Genomic DNA, 18,543 nt, shown 5'->3' with positions numbered 1-18,543 from the left:
TGGTCCCTTATTTAGGTTTACTAAATTCCTGCTATGAGTGAGACTATCTGGTATTTTTCATTCTGACTTATTTCGCTGAGCATGATCCCTTCCAGCTCCATCCATGTTGCTAAGATGAGCTTCCATATGATCCAGCAATTCCACTCCTAGGTATTTATCCAAAGGACACAGAATCATTAATTCAAAAGGGCACCTGTACTCCTGTGTTTATCGCAGCACTATTTACAATAGCTAAGCTATGGAAACAACCCAAATGCCCCAAAATAGATGACTGGATCAAGATGTGGTACAGGGCCTCCCCAGTGGCGCAGCGGTTGAGCGCTGGGTTGCGAAGCTGCCTGCAGCCTCTGCAGCGCCGATTTGATCCCCAGCTGCTCCTTGGCCACTGGAGGAGGGTCCCGCATGGCGTGCAGACCTCTCCTGCTGCCCACTGCTCCCCTCAGCAGTGTACTTCGGTCCTTCTGACTGCTCTGCTCCCCGCTCTGGCTCTGGTGAATTCTCTCACCCTCCTGCGCTTCTGACTTTACCCAGTGCTTGTATAAATAAATAAATAAATCTTTAAAAAAAATTTAAATTGTCCTGACTAATATAAAAGAAATGTTTTTTTTAAAAAAAGGAAGATGTGGTACATATACACAATGCAATATTACTCAGCAATCAAAAACACATTTTATTAATATGTTTTAAAAGTCAGTTTATAACTATTGATCTCCTCTTTATATATCTGCTCTCTATTATTTTCATTATTCTACTTTTTTAGGAATTCATTTGCAGTTCCTTTCCTGATTTCTTGAGATGAAGCTTAGTTCCTTTCCCCCACCGCTCTTCTTTTGTAATACATATTTAAGGCAATAAATTTCCATCTAAGCATCGTTTTAACTGAATCTGAAAAGTTTTTTTTAATGTAGATTTTTTATTATCTTTAATGTCAAAATATGTTCTGAATTTTCATTGAATTTCTTCATATTTAGAGGTATATTAATTTCTAAATATATGGAGGTCTTGGGCTTTTTTAATTAAATTCTAGCATAATGCTCATAGATGGTATTTTGAATTATCTCAGCCCTTGACATTTTTTTTTGGAACTTGCTTTATAGTACAGCATATTTATGGTTAGTTTTATTTATAAATGTTTCATAGATAGCTTAAAAAAAAAGTCAATTCCACAGTTTTTCAGTTCATTTTTCTAAATATCAGTTAGGTAAAATGTATTAATCATTTTTGAAATTTTATTTTATATATATTTTATTAATCATATAATAAAATGTATTATCATTTAAGTCTTTATCATCTTTACCCATGATTATTTTCTGTTTTTTTTAATGGTGTTCTCAATTTCTGAGAGAGGTAACTATCATATGATTATGGATTTGTCCATTTCTAATTTTACTTCTGGCAGTATGTATATGAGGCTATATAATTAGATGATAAAAGTACAGAAATGTTATATCTTTCTGGTTAATTGAACCTTTTATTAACTTTAATAAAATGTCCTGTACTTGTTTTTTCTTTCTGTATCAGATAAAATCACTAAATCAACCTTTTTTTGATTACTGTTTACATCATATATCTTTTTCTGTCATTATATTTCAACCTTTATATATTCTTGTATCTTAAAGGAGCATCTTTGTCGTTGTTTGCTGCTTTGACATATTTGCTTTTTACCTGGAGTATTGATTACATTTACATAATTTGTGATTTGTTTGGGTATAAATCTACCCTTCTTACTCTTTGGTTTTTGTTTGCCATTTGTTCTCTGTTCTTTTTTTTTGTCTTACTGCCTTTTTTATTATTGATTATTTTCAATTCATCTATTAGTTATACATTCCTTTTCTAGGATGATTACAAAATACATCCTTGATTTATCTTACCCATTTTCTTTGAGGATTTATGTCTTTTTACAAACCTCTTCACAATCAACAGGGTAGTTGTATAGTACATATATTCAGCAGTGCTTATTTTTAATTGATGCTTATTTTTAAGTGAACAAAGAAAGCAATATACAGAAAAGTGTTTGTGTCTAAAAAAGAGGAAAAGGTTAGAAAAATAGTTTTGTTTTAGGTTTTGTAAGTATGAAGAAACAGGAAGCTCATCACAGTGGCTCCCTGTTTGTTCATGGTGAAAACGAAGGGAGGCAAGACCTCTCACTATACCTTTTTATAAAATTAAAAGTTTTTTTCAATCATGTATATGTATTAATTTAAAGATCAGATTAGAAAATAGTAATAAAATTATTTTGCTGTTTTATTTTGGGGGATATGTGGGAGTTTAATACTTGTGCTCAATCTGTCATCTTTAATCATACTTTTTTTTGTTTCGCGTAGAAGAACTCGGGTATAGGCCAGAGGTGTGGGGGGTGGAGAGTGAATGGATTCACCAGAGACAGAGTAGGGGCCAGAACAGGTGGATTTACTAAACTACACTGCAAAGGGGAGCAGTGGGCAAGACAGGAGGGATCTGTTGTATCATATGTGGGTAAGCTCACTGATCAGGGATCGAACTCAGACCAAACTGGTAATGGCACTGAGACTTAACCCCTAGGCCACCAGGGAGGTCCCCATATTTTTTTTTTTAATTGTAGATTAAACCATAAAGAAAATTTTCTCAGCAGTTATGTAGGAAATAGGAAATATTTGTGTTTGTTTCTGTTGAGTCATTTTATAAATGTATCATGAAGATATGTATTGATTATGAAAACCTAAATTATTTTGTCTCTTGAGAAAAGTTAGAATTTTACACTTCCAATGGCAGTTTTTGGTCTTATGCATAAAAAAGTATAAGAATGTCATATATGTAAATATTCAGTTGATTAGAAGGCAGAATGGGGGGCCTCCCTGGTGGTGCAAGGGGTTAAGCACCGCACTATGAAGCAATCCACAGTTTCTGTAGCATGAGTCTCTGCAGATCCCCACTGACCAGGAAGCAACCCACATGGTGCAGCAGAGCTCTCCTGTCTCACCCGCTGCTCCCCTCAGCAGTGTATTTCAGTCAGTGTGCCTGTCCCGTTCCCCACTCTGTCTCTGGTGAATCCTCTAACCCCCCTCATCTCTGGCCTGTACCCAGTCTTGTATGCAAAATAAACAAATCTTTTTCAAAAAGAAGCAGAATGAGAAAACAACTTTTCTGTCTTACCACTAGTAACAAAGCTTTCCAGTACTCATTGAAAGAGAGCTAAACCTCAGAACCATGTTACATTTTGTGCATTTGCTTTGTGTAATTCATTGTTAACGTTATCTTTAAGTTTAAGGAAGTTATCTATGCGAGGAAAGAAGAGATTATTTTTTAAACAGAATTTAATTGCTTTCTTCTAAGACTTTGAGAATATCCTAGACAATTTGTACCATGAGTTTTCAGTAAAATCCAGGCTTGATGTCTTAAGAAAATTAAATCATCAGGTTGTCTTAACCTACACAGGTTAAGACAGGATAGTATCCTGCTTTGTTTGTAAGAACAGTGTGAAATCAGGCAGCTATAAGATAAATGAATGTTAACTTTTTTCCTTTCAATTTGGTAGGTTTGAGAAGTTTCTGTGGTTCATTAGCTCAGAGAACTATCTAATTATAGGTGGACGAGATCAGCAACAGAATGAAATAATTGTGAAAAGATACTTGACACCAGGTAGGTAAGATTAAAATTCTAATGCATTTTGTCTAAAATAATTGGATTAGTTATCTCAATATTAGGTGTAGATATTTGTCCTTTTTTAGTTTGTCTGATTGGTTTAATTGGTAGGAAGAGTTTGATGCTTGATGGTTTATGAGTTGTTGAATATGTGCTGTCATACCTCATTCTCATGTTAAGTGACTATTTCTGTTTGTAATGCTGGATTTCTGATTTTCTACTGCATTAACAAAATAGATTTCCATCCTCCAAAGTCATTGTAGCTCCAGTGTTTTAAAACTTAATTTCTCAGTACTAAAATTTGTAACCCTTTTTCATATTAAAAAAAAAAAACAGGATTTAAGGTATCATTTCTTATTTGTCTTTAAGGGGACATTTATGTACATGCTGATCTGCACGGAGCTACTAGCTGTGTAATTAAGAATCCAACAGGTAATATATTTCTATTCAGAAATTTAATTCCTTTCTTTAAAATATTTTTAGTTTACTATAAAGCAAAAGTATTTACAAGTGATACAGAATACTGTAAAATGATTTAAGGATCAATCCATCAGTATGATATAATAATTATAAACATATATACACCCAGTAGCAGAGACTTAGAATGAAACATGAAACAGAAGGAGATAATTCAGTAATAGTTCAAGACTTCAACTCCCAACTTTCAGTCATGGATACAGTAACTAGCTATAAAGTCAGTAAGGAAGTAGAAGACTTGATCAACACTATACGCCAACTATATCTAATACATACTACATAAAAACAGTAATTACTTAGTCTTCTCAAGGAAATTAATGAAACAAATCTACTTACAAGTATTAAAAGAACAAAATAGGAATAAATGTACCAAAATGAAATGTAAGACATACATTAAAACATAAAACATCACTGAAAGATAATAAAGATCTAAATAATTGGGAAGACTTCCAATGTTTGTGGCTTGACTATCTTAATATCATGCTGAGGATACTTCTCTGATTTACTGCTGAGACCATTTAAAAGCCTTCCATGTAAAATCCTTTTTTAATAGAAATAGTAACTTTCTATAATATTGAAATGAATGTATATTTGTACTTTAAGAGCTTATGCTGCATGCAATTTTCCTATCTTGCTCTGTAGAAAGTATCTACTTAAGTACTGAAGTGGTATAGGATTGTTATTACAGGTGAGCCAATTCCTCCTCGGACCTTAACGGAAGCTGGCACAATGGCACTTTGCTACAGTGCTGCTTGGGATGCCCGAGTTATCACCAGTGCTTGGTGGGTGTACCATCATCAGGTAATAAGGGCTCTCTTCTTAATTTACTAAGAGCTACTTTGCCAAATGTTGAGAATATGGAAGTGACAAGACAGACAAAATACCTACTTTAATGGAGCTGACATTTTGATGGTGAGAAAACGATAAATGTAATGTTAGGTAACAAGTACTATATATAAGGTTTGGTATTTGTTTTTTTTTTTTTTTTTTTTTTTTTTCAAAAGCAGACTAAGGGAATAGAGGGTGTCAGTGGATGTCATTGTGAATAAAGTGTGAAAGTGTGAAGAAAGTCTTTTTTGGGAAGGTAAGATTTGAGCAGATACCTAAATTTACAGTGAGCCATAGGGTTATGTGGGATAGATTACCAGTCGTGACTGCCATGCTGTCCTAAAAGGTCTTTTTCCTGTTAATCTTTGTTCAGATTTTCTGATTTCTCTTTGGTTCTTCCATAAAAATAGGTATATTCAATAGTTTTTCACTTACTTGGTTTTAGTAATTGTCATTCTTTGTGGTTATTGCTGTTTTATTTAGAGATACTTCATTCCATATTTGATTTAACATTGCTATTGATTATCACATTTTCAAGAATTATAATTGATAATGATATACTTTTACAAGTTCCTAAATTATACAGCAAATTTTAAAGAGATCATCCATTATCTTCTCAGATTTTGTATCTATTTATATTTATTTTCATCTTCTATGGTCTGATATTGCTTTAGAAAATTATCACTTCTGGGATTGTATTTACTGCCTCAGTGCTGTTAATAAGTTATTTTAATGCTTTTATAAATGGGTTTTTTTAATAATGAAATTCCCTTATTTTAATAAAACTATAACTAATATAAAGACCCTGAGATATGAGGATTTCACAGATGTATATACTTTTTTTTTAAATTGTGGTATTATCTTGCTCAATTCCTATTTTACCAAATTAGAATATATTTTTTTTTAATCTGGCATCTTTATTTCCTAAAGTAAAAGGTTATTTGAGTACCAAGTAAAGCATCTCCAGAAAGGATTTTATTTAATAGTTTTATTTTAGTAAGCATGGCTTTATGATAAGCTATCTAAACAATTCTGATTTTACTTCTTATCTCTCGCATTGGAGGAAATACGTACATCAGTTCTGCCTGTAGTCCATAGTATTTGGAAATTACTGATATAGTGCATCCTTCATTATTTTTTTCTTTATTATTGCCAAAGTAGTATATCATCAGAAAGATACCTCGTCAATGTTGAGAAATTTTTCTAAATTATAAACTTTTCAAACATAACTGCTGCTTACTTGAATGTAATTTTACTTTCTCAAGTGAAAAAAAAACTATTAAGTCAAGAATATAATTGTAACTGTGTTCCTCAGGTGTCTAAAACAGCACCAACTGGAGAATATTTGACAACGGGAAGCTTCATGATTAGAGGTAATAACCTGGCAGTGGATGATGGAGACAGATATAGAGACCATCTACTAAATATTCTCAGAAGCAAATCTGATTTCATATATGAAGTCTGTTAGGAAATAAAGGACATTTTTGCCTTTGTGTAGCAAAGTTAGTAATTGTCATGTCATCTTCGTATATAATTTTATTTTTTATTTATTTTTTGCATAGAAGACCTGGGGTATATGCCAGAGGTGTGTGGGGTGAGAGTATTCACCAGAGACAGTGGGGTGCAGAACAGCAGATTTACTGTAATAGACTGCTAAGGGGAGCAGGCGAGGGGGGGTGGTGGTCTTCTGTGCCATATGTGGGTTAGCTCCCTGGCCAGGGATCAAACGTGGACTGAAGTAGTGATAGCGCTGAGGCTTAATCCCTAGGCTATTTTTCTTAATGAGAATGTATTTTTTCATAGTTTATAAGGATAAGGAAGTACAGCACGCCCTTTTTAAAAAAAAAAATTGATTATTCAGGGTCTAACTGATGTAAAAAATGAAAGCAAGTATTCATATTTTTTCTTTCTTAATTTTTATTCCTATACATAATGCCAAATTCTATAAATGGGAAGTGTTCCTTCAGAGACAGAAAAAACAGTTGTATCCAGTAGTGTCAGATATCTTGCTAGTATAAAATGGAGAAATTACATTTTTAATGCATTTGTGTGCATTATCTTTTGTAGGAAAAAAGAACTTTCTTCCTCCTTCATATCTAATGATGGGGTTTAGCTTTCTCTTTAAGGTACTGTTCAGCTTCTTTGTTATATTTTTTCTGATTTTTATTAGTCTAACAAAGTTCCATCAGTGAAGAAAACCTCTTTCTGTAGGTAGATGAGTCTTGTGTTTGGAGACATCGGGGTGAACGAAAAGTCAGAGTGCAGGATGAAGACATGGAGACTTTGGAGAGCTGTACAAGTGAACTAATATCAGAAGAAATGGAACAATTAGGTAGTTTTATAAAAGGAACTTTCAGCATTTCATATTGTTTAATTTTGCTTCTAGATTCTTTTTTAGACTGTCATAGCTCCTTTAGGAAAATTGTAACCAAAAAAGAACACTTGCTATCAATTTTACTGAATTTTGTTTTTGGAAATGTCAAGTTCTTATTCTAGTGAATTGTAAAATATTTAATTAGATGCATAACAAATATTTTTGATTATATGCTTATATAGTCAAACCAGTATTTAATAGGTAAGGAATAAATGTGTTCAACAGAGATAGACTCAGGTATTTATGAATGAGCATTTACCTTTGGGTTTAAGAGTTAGAAGTGATACAAAGAAGAGTTTAAAGCAAGTGCAATTTCTTATGAGAATTTACCTTGATTTAATAATGTATTTGTATTAAATAAAGAGCAAGCGTGTTGCTAAAATAAATTTACTGGCCTACCTGAAGGAACTACAGAAACTATACCCTTTAAACTATTTTTCCTCTTTCTCCTAGAGTCATTCCTTTTTAGGAGTAATACTGCACTGTTTTATTTACAACTATAATGCTACAAGACTTTGTGTAGATTATAGAGGAGGCAACTAGACCATATTGTAACTATATAGTGCTCCTTTTGCAACACTATAAATACTTGCTCTGTGCCAATTATATAACATGTATTTATCTCTGTTCTCACATGCAACTTAGAATAAAGTGTCAGAATTTATAGAACTTCTTATATTGTCACTTTTTTGAAATACCTTACAAAGACAGGGTATAGTTTTCATTGTAGAAGTTGTTGCAATGACCAAAACATTTATTGGAGATCATTTATTACAACTAATTAATGACACAAAGAATCTTTTTGTCACCCTTTGAGGATGATCAGGCATTTTTCTAGTGATCTTTTGGGGAAACAGAGTCAGTACAATATTTTCATGAGGTTTTCAGAGAATCATCTGGCTTTGCTGTGGTAGGTGACTTTCCTTATGGTGATTCTACAGATGGAGGTGACAGTAGCAGTGAAGAAGATAAAGAGGAATTACTTGAAACTCCTGTAGAAATGGAACTTATGACTCAGGTTGACCAAGAGGATATTACTATTCAGAGTGGTGGTGATGAACTAAATGAAGAATTAATTCAAGAAGAAAACTCTGAAGATGGGGAATCTGATGAGGTAGTAAAAGATCGGGAGCCTAATGGTGAAACAAAGGATGAAGGGGAAGAGACATTAAATTATCCTGATACTACTATTGACTTGTCACATCTTCAATCCCAAAGGTAATTTTATTTATTTTAAAGATTTATATTGTACTTATTTATGCATACAAGAACTGGGGTACAGGCCAGAGGTACAGGGGGTGAGAGGATTCACCGGAGATAGAGTGAGGAGCAGAACAGGCAGATCTACTGAAATACACTGCTGAGGGGAGCAGCAGGCGAGACAGGAGAGGTCTGCTGCAGCATGTGGGTCAGCTCCCTGGCCAGGTATTGAACTCGTGCTGCAGTGACTGCAGATAGCTTGATAGCACTGAGACTTTAACCCTTGCGCCATCAGGGAGGCCCCCAAAAGTAATTTTAAAAACCATAAGTTAAAATTTTATAAGGTGGGAATGATGAAGAATGAATCCATACAAAAATGATACCAAGATTGATTTCAGTGCTTTTGTCCTACTGTCTTACTACCTTTTCACCATTTAACTGGGGGGTGGATCTGGCTAAAGAAATTCCCAGGGCCTAGGATGGAAAAGTACAGTAAATATAAGTGGCCAAATAAGGGTAAAATAGACATTTGCAAATGGTTAGAAATGCTAATAGTAAGAAAAACAATTCCATCCAAAAAATTTTTATTAACTTTAAAATCTTACTGATCACCATGTAAACAATGCCATAGTTACGAAACCATGATCATTGGAGTTGAGACAGGTTTACAAGTCAGACAAACCAGAATTGAGTATCAGGGTGTGTCCTTGGCAAGTTACTCTGTATTTAAGATTCAGTTTTTTCTTGCTGCAATGGAATATAATCCTCCGTAGGGTTTCGGGGAGCAATATATGTATGTAAAACACCTAGCAATGCCTGGCACATATGAAGAGTTCATGAGCTATTTAAAAATATATATAAAAGAGCCTCTCTGGTGACTCAAGGAGTTAAGCACCATACTATGAAGCAATCCACACACTCTGCAGCATGAGTTCAATCCCTGGTCGTCCAGGGAGCTACCCACATGGCACAGCAGACCTCTCCTGTCTCACCTGCTGCTCCCCTCAACAGTGTACTTTGGTCAATCTGCCTGTTCTGTTCCCCACTCTGTTTCTGGTGAATCCTCTCACCCCCTGCATCTCTGGCCTGTACCCCAGCTCTTGTATGAATAAATAAAGCTTTAAAAAAAAAAAAAAATATATATATATATATATATACACACATACATATATATATATAAAAATGTGAGATGAACAATTTGTTTCTATTTTTTCTAATTTTACCAAACTTGAAAATTTGTAGGAATGCCAACAATTATGATACAGAAATGTATTGGAACTTTGTAAATCAGTGCTTTTTATGGGCTAGTGGACTCCTCTTTCTGTTTTCATAGGTCCCTCCAGAAATTGACTTCAAAGGAGGAATCTTCAAATATGGTAAGCTGTTTTTAAACTTCTACAAAGAATATCATGTACTTTCTAATTTTACTTTTTGAAAAATTAATAGTAGTGATATTATTAGTATTTGCTTGTGTTTTTTTTTTTGTTTTAATTTTAACAGAATGACAGTAAATTACAGAGCCGGAGACATTTGTCAGCCAAGGAAAGAAGGTAAACATATTTGTGTTATCTAACAGAAAAGCATGTGTTCTTTTTTTTAATTGACGACTCACTTATGACAACATACTTGACTGTTCTAAAAACTTCCCATTATTAGAAAAATAAATAAAAAATAAAGACCCCCCCATATTAAATTACCAAGATTTAGCACAAGTCTGTTAGTTTTTAATATTCAGCATTAATAGCTTTATCTGTTTTTTTTTTTTAAGATTTATTTATTTACTTATATAATCACTGGGTACAATCAGAAGTCGGGAGGGTGAGAAAATTCACCAGAGCCAGAGCGGAGAGCAGAGCAGGCAGACTGACGAAGTACACTGCTGAGGGGAGCAGTGGGCATGGCAGGAGAGGTCTGTGCTCCATATGGGACGCTCGCCTGGTGACCGGGGATCAAACCGGCGCTGCAGGGGCTGCAGGCATCTTCGCAACCCAGTGCTCAACCACTGCGCCACCGGGGAGGCCCACTTTATCTGTTTTAAGGCCCTATTCTGTCGCTATCATCAGTGATATACGTCAGGTGACATAAGACAGACCTTCTGTTACATAAATACTTACAGTTTGATTGCAGTATACTAAATGGACAGACTGGCTTTATGGTAATATTGACAAGTATAGCTCAAAGCTAATTAAAGATTTCTGTAACAGAGAAGACATGGTTGTCTTATTTTTTTTTTTTTAAAGATTTATGTATTTATTTATACAAGCACTGGGTAAAGTCAGAAGGGTGGGAGGGTGAGAGAATTCACCAGAACCAGAGCAGGGAGCAGAGCAGGCAGAAGGACCGAAGTACACTGCTGAGGGGAGCAGTGGGCAGCAGGGGAGGTCTGCGCGCCATGTGGGACCCTCGCCCGGTGGCCAGGGATCGAACCGGAGCTGCGGAGGCTGCAGGCAGCTTCGCAACCCAGCACTCAACTGATCCACCACCGGGGAGGCCCTGTCTTATTTTTTTTAAATATAGGTGTTCTCCAGCTGCAAATAGAAAGGTGGAGGCAGAAGGAAGGGTATGAATGAGACAGCTACTAAGAAGAGAAAAAGACTAAAACTAGTAAAGCACTCTAGGAAGAGGCCCTATGTTGGAATGGACGATAAGCCCTTTGGTTGAAAATGCAATCATTAAAACAATTAGAACTCTGAGTAAATTGCACTGTGCTAGATACTAAATATACAATAAGAAGGTAAAATATAAAGTTTCTGCCTTAAAAGGCTTTTGAGTTCTGGATTAAAGAAATAGCCATAAAGCTGCAACTACTGTTATTTATAAAGTGATACAATATTTCAGGAGTAATAAATTGCTGTGAATACAGGTGTTTTGGGAAATGCCATTAGAAATATACTTTGAAAATCTATTTTAAGACATAAGTAAATGAATATAAGAAGGTTGGAGACTCCAAGAATTAACTTGAACAAGGAAGGGCAGGGCTTTGGAATACATAAATACTTTGGTGAAATGATCAAGGTTAATGGAGTACAGAGTTCATGTTTGTAAACTGGTAGGTTGATATGATTGGCAAAAGTTGAATTAGGACCAAAAATGGAAAACTTATGAGACAAACTAAGTATTTGGACTTTATCCTCAAATGATGTAATCAGGACATTTGGAAGATAGGTAAACAAGGAAGATTAATCCAGAAGTTGTTCATGTAGAAATTTTATGTTCTACATATGGGGGAAACATTGGAGGTAGTCTAGGTAGGAAGTGAGGACGACTTGGACCAAGGCATGGCCCTGGGAATAGAGGAGATTGAACATGAAAATAATCAATGATAGAATTTACTCATTTTCCTTAACCTTATTTTTATGCATTTATTTTGAGCCATTCAGTCACCAAATGTTTTTATTGAATAGCTAAGATCTGCCAAGGATACAAATAAGACAATTTTTTAAATACTAAAACTCCAAATCCCAGCCTTTCACCATCAAGGTACTCAGGGACTGAACGTGGCTACTCATTAAGGAAAAAATCAAAGATTATAGTGTGTTAACCCTTGACAGAACGAATGATAAATCCATGAGGGAAAATTCTTCAGCTTCTTCCTATATAACTTTTCTTCTTTGTATATTGCAGTCTAGTCGTTATTAAGATAACCAGAAGTCATGATCTTTTATGTCTTGTATATGTTTTCCACTCCATGTATTTTTTTAGGGCACTATGAATTTGAAATTTTAAGAATTAGATGTTTCCTTCTCATTTCTACTTAGGGAAATGAAAAAGAAAAAGCTTCCGAGTGACTCAGGGGATTTAGAAGTCATAGAGGGAAAAGACAAAGAAAAAGAAAATGCTCTACATGTTGAAACTCATCAGAACACAAGCAAAAATGTTCCAGCTGTACAGCCAATGAAGCGAGGACAAAAGGTAATAAAACTTTAGCGTGTACTGTTAAAAGTTAGTATTGTATGGTTCAAAAGTAAAGTTATGCGGTTGCTCTTAATTTTTAAAGTTTAAGTGAAACAGCAGATGTAATCCCATGTGACTTCCACTGGCTGAAAATTAGTTGAAACGATAGTCTGTAATCACTGTTACATATTCCTTTAAGATGATCTAGATAGAAGCTCTCCTTTTATCCTTTTATTTAAAGAGGAATAGGAGGTTGTGACGTGTTTAGACAAGTTATTACATATTTTATTAAAGGTGGGGATGAAGGTAGTGGATGTAGAATATGCTTTTTTAAGTGCATATTAAGGGGAATTATGAGCTAATAAATCAGTGTATCTTTATAAAAATTAAATTCCTTTGAAATCTTAAGGTAAATCTCGTACTCTTTCCTCCATCCGTAGTAGTCAGAATTTCCTGGGCTTTTTTTCCCAGTGGGCTTCAGATATGGAAGGGCAAAATTCTCCCCATATTATGTAAATTCAACATGATTTTTCAGAATTGAGATTTGTTAATTATAGTAAAGGTACTGTTTCTAAGATTTTTTTTATAATTGTGGGATGTTTAATTGTGGGTTGTTGATCCTTTTGAGAAAAGGTTATTTTGAAGAATAATGTTAAATTTTATTGAATGCCTTTTTTGCATCTATTCTCTCATAATCAATTGTTGTGAATTACTTGAGAAAAATCTGTGAAATTAGTCTCTAATTTCTCGTAGTGCCCTTGCTTGGTTTTGTTATCTAGATTATATACCAGCTTCATAAAATAAGTTTCCCTCTTTCTCAGCTCTCTAGAACTTCTATAAAATAGATTGTTCCTTGAAATTTGATAGCCTTTGTGTTTTGTGGATAAGTTTTTAAGTACTAATTAAATTTCCTAGTTATGGGTCCATCCAGGTTTTCTGTTTTCTCAAAGTTTATTTTCTAATTTATATTTCCCAAGAAATTCTTTTCTTCATGTTTTCCATTCATAGGGTTAATATATTGGTAATATTGTTCATTTTCTCAAGGTTTTTAAATTTTTTTTGTAATAATGTACATAGAGTAAAACAGGCAAATCTTAAGTGTTTAGCTCAGTGAAATTTTACATGCACATACTTGTGAAACCATCATCCAGATCAAGACAATTGAATATTTCTAGTACTCTAGAAGACTCATTCTTACCCCTTTCTAAATAGTATCCTAAAGGAAAAAATCTTTATTCATTGTATGTAACAGCAAGTTGTTAATTTGGATTGCTAAATAGTATTCCATTGAATGTCTCTGTCACAATTTTTATCTATCTGATGTATTGTTGATAAGCATTCTTATATATGTCTTTTTAGGTCCAAAAAATGCATTTCTGCTGGGTATATCTGGGCTGGAATTGTTAGGTTATAGCATTTTCTTTAGTAGATATTACCAAATAGTACCAACTTCCTACCAATCAGGGTATAAATTATTTCACACCTTCCCAAATAGTACTATCTCATTACATACTAAATTCTTAAATATATAATTAATGGCCCTGTTTTTAGGTTTTATTGCTTCACTTTTCTATGTAGTTTATTTTTATAGTACCATACTGTGTAATAATTCTAACACTAGTTTTGTAACCTAGTAGGAAAATCTCTCAATCTTCTTTTGTAAGATTTCCCTAGCAATATTCTAGTATTTACTTTATCAAGGGAACTTTAGATTTACTTTTATCAAATTAATTAAAAAATCCTAAGAGCTTCTACAGTAAAAACTCAACCTAGCTTTGCTGCCTTATTTCCTGTTCTTCCAAATACTTATATAATGTTGAAAGTGGCTACACATTTAATTGCAAAGTGCCCCTGGTTGCAAAACCAGTGAGAGGTTAATGTTTTCCCAGGTACAATGGTTGGCCTTATTGTGTCCTGCTTTCACCTTATGGACTATATATTTCCTTTAAGACTTTGAAGTTTTGCTTTCTTTCCCACAATTTTTGCTCAAGCTGGAAGAATGTCTCCTTTTTCTGGTTTGCATTTCTCCTATAATATTTAAAATATGCCTATTTATCCTTCTATGTGTATCTTCACTTTCCACAAGGTGGTACATTCCTTAAAGGGAAGGACTATGGGTACCTGCTTTTGTAGAATTCATAGTTTATTATTGCTTAATAAACACTTTTTGACAGAGAAAGAAACACCATTTCTTTACAAACATTTGAGATTTCTTTACTGCTGAATTAGTCCAATCAAAGTCTTTTGATTTTGTAGAGTAAAATGAAGAAAATGAAAGAAAAATACAAAGACCAAGATGAAGAAGACCGTGAACTCATCATGAAATTGCTAGGGGTAAGAGCTAAAAATATTTTGTTTTGCTTTTCAAAGGATATGTAAAACACTGCTTATCATATCTATTAAAGTATTGAAAATATTTACATTAACAATTGTTTTTAGATTTATTTTGCATAGGAGAACTGGGGTGTAGGACAGAGGTGTTGGGGGGTGGGGTGAGAGGATTCACCAGAAACAGTGGGGAGCAGAACAGGCAGATCTACTGAAATACACTGCTAAGGTGGGCAGTGGGCGAAACAGGAGAGGTATGCTACACCATGTGGGTTAGCTCCCTAGCAGGGGATCGAACTCTGGCCTCAGCAGTGATAGCTTGATAGTGCTGAGACTTAAACCCTACACCCACCAATGAGGCCCTACATTAACTATATTTTTAATCTGTGAATTCAAGTCTGCAGGTTCAAACAAAGAAGAAAAAGGGAAGAAGGGGAAGAAAGGAAAAAGTAAGGATGAACCAGTGAAGAAACAACCCCAGAAACCTAGAGGTGGGCCAAGAGTCTCAGATAGCATAAAGAAAGACACTCCTTCCCTTGAGGTTGTAACTCATGAGTTACAAGACTTGACTGTGGATGAGCCACATGATGACAAGGTAAAGGTTATCACATATGTGAGTTTTTGCTTATACTGGTCAGCTGTCCTTGGGTTCCCACGACATGAGAGTTAGAGTGCTAAAACCAGAACCAGTGTTTTAACCCTGTTAGTGGAAAGTCAACTTAGAAATACAACCTAAAAGATTAAAATTGCAGTATAAAAGCATTAAAACGGTAGCTCTGTTAGCTGATAACAAATGTTTATCACACACTTTTACAATAAATAATCTATTTTTTGGAGAGGCTTTGATTTTCAGGGCATCTCTACTTAAATCTCAACAGTTTGTTTTAATTATGTTTAAGATGACTAGTAAATACAATTTTACTTCTCTAAGTTTTTCTGTAGGAATGTGTAGTTACCGTCTTACATAATATTGAAAGTTAGCTACAATTTAGTGTCAGGTGCCCCCATTTGCAAAACCACCAAGGAGTTAACATTTTTCCAGTTAAGATGGCTGCCTAATTGTTCTATCAACTGCTTACAAAAGACCCAGCTTTAAATATCTCTTATTGGGGGGCAGAGAGGGGAGGGACTGGGGTCAAAATAAGAGGGTTGCAATTGTATGGGGAATATAAAAATAAAATTTATAATATTAAAAAAAAAAAGAGGAGGAAAATAAATAAATAAATATCTCTTATTGCTCTAAATACATATTCTTGCAGGAGCATAGTGGTCTGTGATGGTGGAATATGGGTGAGCTGGGTGCACTATAGTGGTATACCTGATAGGGTACCCCAATATTACCTCAGTTAAAAATAAATTTTTTTAAAAAGTTAAAAAATATGTATCTATATCTTCTTGCATGAATATATACATTTTGCAGTTTGAGCAAAGGAGGTTTCATAAATTTGTTCAAAAATTTTGACCCAGAGCCTATATAGTTACTTATGGCAGTTAAAGATTGAGTTGTGTGCTATCTTTGGTATTCTAAATTCATTACTATTTTTTTGCCTCTGCTGAATAGTTTTGTTTAGTAATATTAAAACTCATTTTGGTCTTCGAATTTTTACACTGATCTCATATTTGTAATTTATTTTGTAAACCCTACTAGACATATAAATTTTAACTTGGAGGGTGGTGTTCTTTTGTGGATAATTCTGGCTCTATACAGATAATTTTTTTTTTATGTAACACCCTAAAACTGCTGAAAATTCATCCTGAAATGTTGAACAGAGATTTAAAAAATAAGAGTTCCGTTCACTAGAATTTGCCATTTTATTCTCCTCTGGCAAACATATTAAGCTTAGTCTGTTATTTTAAATGTTCTTACAGCATTTACTACTTTTACCATAGACTTTATGTGAAAATTTTTTTTTTTAACTTCAGAGAACAATACAAATTAATTCATTCAGTCTGGGGACAGTAAAGAATCTTGGGGTCTTTATCCTGTGGGTTAGATGTGAATTGCCTTGTTATATTACTGCTTCTTTCCCCTCATAGTTTTTAATGATATTCAATTTCAATTTAAGTTATAGCTCACACTTTAATTTTTGTATGTTTGGAGCAGGAAGAGCAAGATACGGATCAACAAGGAAATGAGGTATGAGTTTGTGTTGGGGTTCCTACTAAATACTCTCATTGCAATCCACTATATTTAACAATTAACTTCTAAATAACAAAAATTTAAAAAGCAGGGCCTCCCTGGTGGCGCAGGTGGTTGAATGCAGCGCTGTGAAGCTGTCTGCCCTCTCTTCAGTGCCCGTTCAAGCCCTGCTGGCTGCTGAGATACCCACATGGCACAGCAGACCTCTCCTGTCTCTCTTGCTGCTCCCCTTAGCAGTGTATTTCGTCAGTCTGCCTGTTCCCTGCTCTGTCTCTGGTGAATCCTCTTGCCCTCCCGCACATCTGGCCTGTACCCTGGTTCTTGTATAAATAAATAAATCTTTAAAAAAAAAATTTAAAAAGCAAAGACAAAAAGCAAGTCAGAACAATAAAAACAAATATTGGATAGTCACATAATAGATAGTTCAACAATGTAAAATGTTTTCAGAAACTACTGGATATAGACAAATACCCTGAGGGTTCTGAGAGAAGGGAAAGGGACAAGGGGACACAGGGATATGTGTGGGGGTGGAGCCCCAAGACTACAGACTCCTGAGTCAAATGATCTGGTTTGAATCCTAAATTTGCTACACAAAACTGCAGTCTCTGTTTCCTTATCTGCAGAATGGGGATAATAACTGTCCCATTCAGGAGTTGTTTTGAGACCATAAAGTAAATGAAACATTTAGAAAAGTTCAGTATGTAATCACTCTACCTCAGCACCAAGCGCTTTGTCCTAAACTAAATTTACTAACATTGTTAAATAAATATGGGCAATCTTGTACATAGTCTACCAAATAGGAACTCTTTAAGAAGTTTAGGATTTCTCAACTTCAGCACTAATACTTTGAGACAGGTACTTATTGTGGGAAGCAGTCCCATCCCAAGCCTCTATCCACTAGATGCCAATTGCTCTCTATTTCTACCCTCCCTTTCTTCCCCCCAAAATATCTCCAGATATCACCCATTATCTTCCTTTAGGAGGCAGAGCCCCACTTTTTGAGAACCACAGGTCTAGCCAGAGTATCAGTCCCATTTCCATGTAGTGGACTTACATCTATTTGTGGTCATTTTTGTATATATTTTTTGTATATTATATATAGTTTTCTACAGGTTGAGTAATATCCATCAAGTCTTCCTTTCTCCAGTGTAGCTATGGGTGCCATTTTGAAAATTACTGTTCTCATTACTCTTCTCATTACTCTTTGTGCTGAGCAGTAAAGAATATTTAAGCACCATTAATTCTTTCAATTCTTTGAAGTTTTATAAAGCAGAGCTTAAGACTGTATCAGAAAAGGATGTTGAGGTAGTAATTTGATACTTTCAGTTTTCCTTTTATAAGACTGGAATAAATTACTTCTATAACTATTTTTGTTTTCCCTTTTTAGGAAAATCTGTTTGACTCTTTGACAGGGCAGCCACATCCTGAAGATGTACTACTATTTGCCATTCCAATATGTGCCCCTTATACTATCATGACAAACTATAAGTAAGTCATTTTTAGTTTACCAAAAACAACTGACATATGAATTGTTTTGTAATCTCTAGTAACATATGCAATTCCTTATTAAAGATACAAGGTGAAACTTACTCCTGGAACTCAGAAAAAGGGAAAAGGTATTTACTTTTTTTTTTTTTGGTTATGATTTTAATTATTTCATGATTAAACAGAAGTAGATTAT

General features: G+C 34.4%; 1 protein-coding gene across 1 annotated transcript in view; it reads left to right on the top strand.

The window, feature by feature from the left end:
- Positions 1 to 18,543, top strand: part of NEMF (nuclear export mediator factor) — a 41,904-nt gene that overhangs the window by 22,652 nt on the left and 709 nt on the right. Inside the window, exons 17-31 of the mRNA XM_037503290.1 lie at positions 3,515 to 3,618; positions 3,991 to 4,053; positions 4,787 to 4,899; positions 6,242 to 6,299; positions 6,994 to 7,052; positions 7,138 to 7,258; positions 8,242 to 8,518; positions 9,834 to 9,876; positions 10,001 to 10,050; positions 12,259 to 12,412; positions 14,651 to 14,728; positions 15,120 to 15,317; positions 16,827 to 16,859; positions 18,250 to 18,350; positions 18,435 to 18,478. Of these exons, the coding sequence (XP_037359187.1) occupies positions 3,515 to 3,618; positions 3,991 to 4,053; positions 4,787 to 4,899; positions 6,242 to 6,299; positions 6,994 to 7,052; positions 7,138 to 7,258; positions 8,242 to 8,518; positions 9,834 to 9,876; positions 10,001 to 10,050; positions 12,259 to 12,412; positions 14,651 to 14,728; positions 15,120 to 15,317; positions 16,827 to 16,859; positions 18,250 to 18,350; positions 18,435 to 18,478 (1,496 nt within the window). The remainder of the gene's footprint in view (positions 1 to 3,514; positions 3,619 to 3,990; positions 4,054 to 4,786; positions 4,900 to 6,241; positions 6,300 to 6,993; positions 7,053 to 7,137; positions 7,259 to 8,241; positions 8,519 to 9,833; positions 9,877 to 10,000; positions 10,051 to 12,258; positions 12,413 to 14,650; positions 14,729 to 15,119; positions 15,318 to 16,826; positions 16,860 to 18,249; positions 18,351 to 18,434; positions 18,479 to 18,543) is intronic.

This window comes from Talpa occidentalis, unplaced genomic scaffold (genome assembly GCF_014898055.3).
Source record: "Talpa occidentalis isolate TD23 unplaced genomic scaffold, MPIMG_talOcc4v2.1 talOcc4.11, whole genome shotgun sequence".
In the NCBI taxonomy this organism is placed as follows: domain Eukaryota; kingdom Metazoa; phylum Chordata; class Mammalia; order Eulipotyphla; family Talpidae; genus Talpa; species Talpa occidentalis.
The sequence above is the reverse complement of the archived record's forward strand: the minus strand, read 5'-3'. Positions and strand labels throughout refer to the sequence as shown.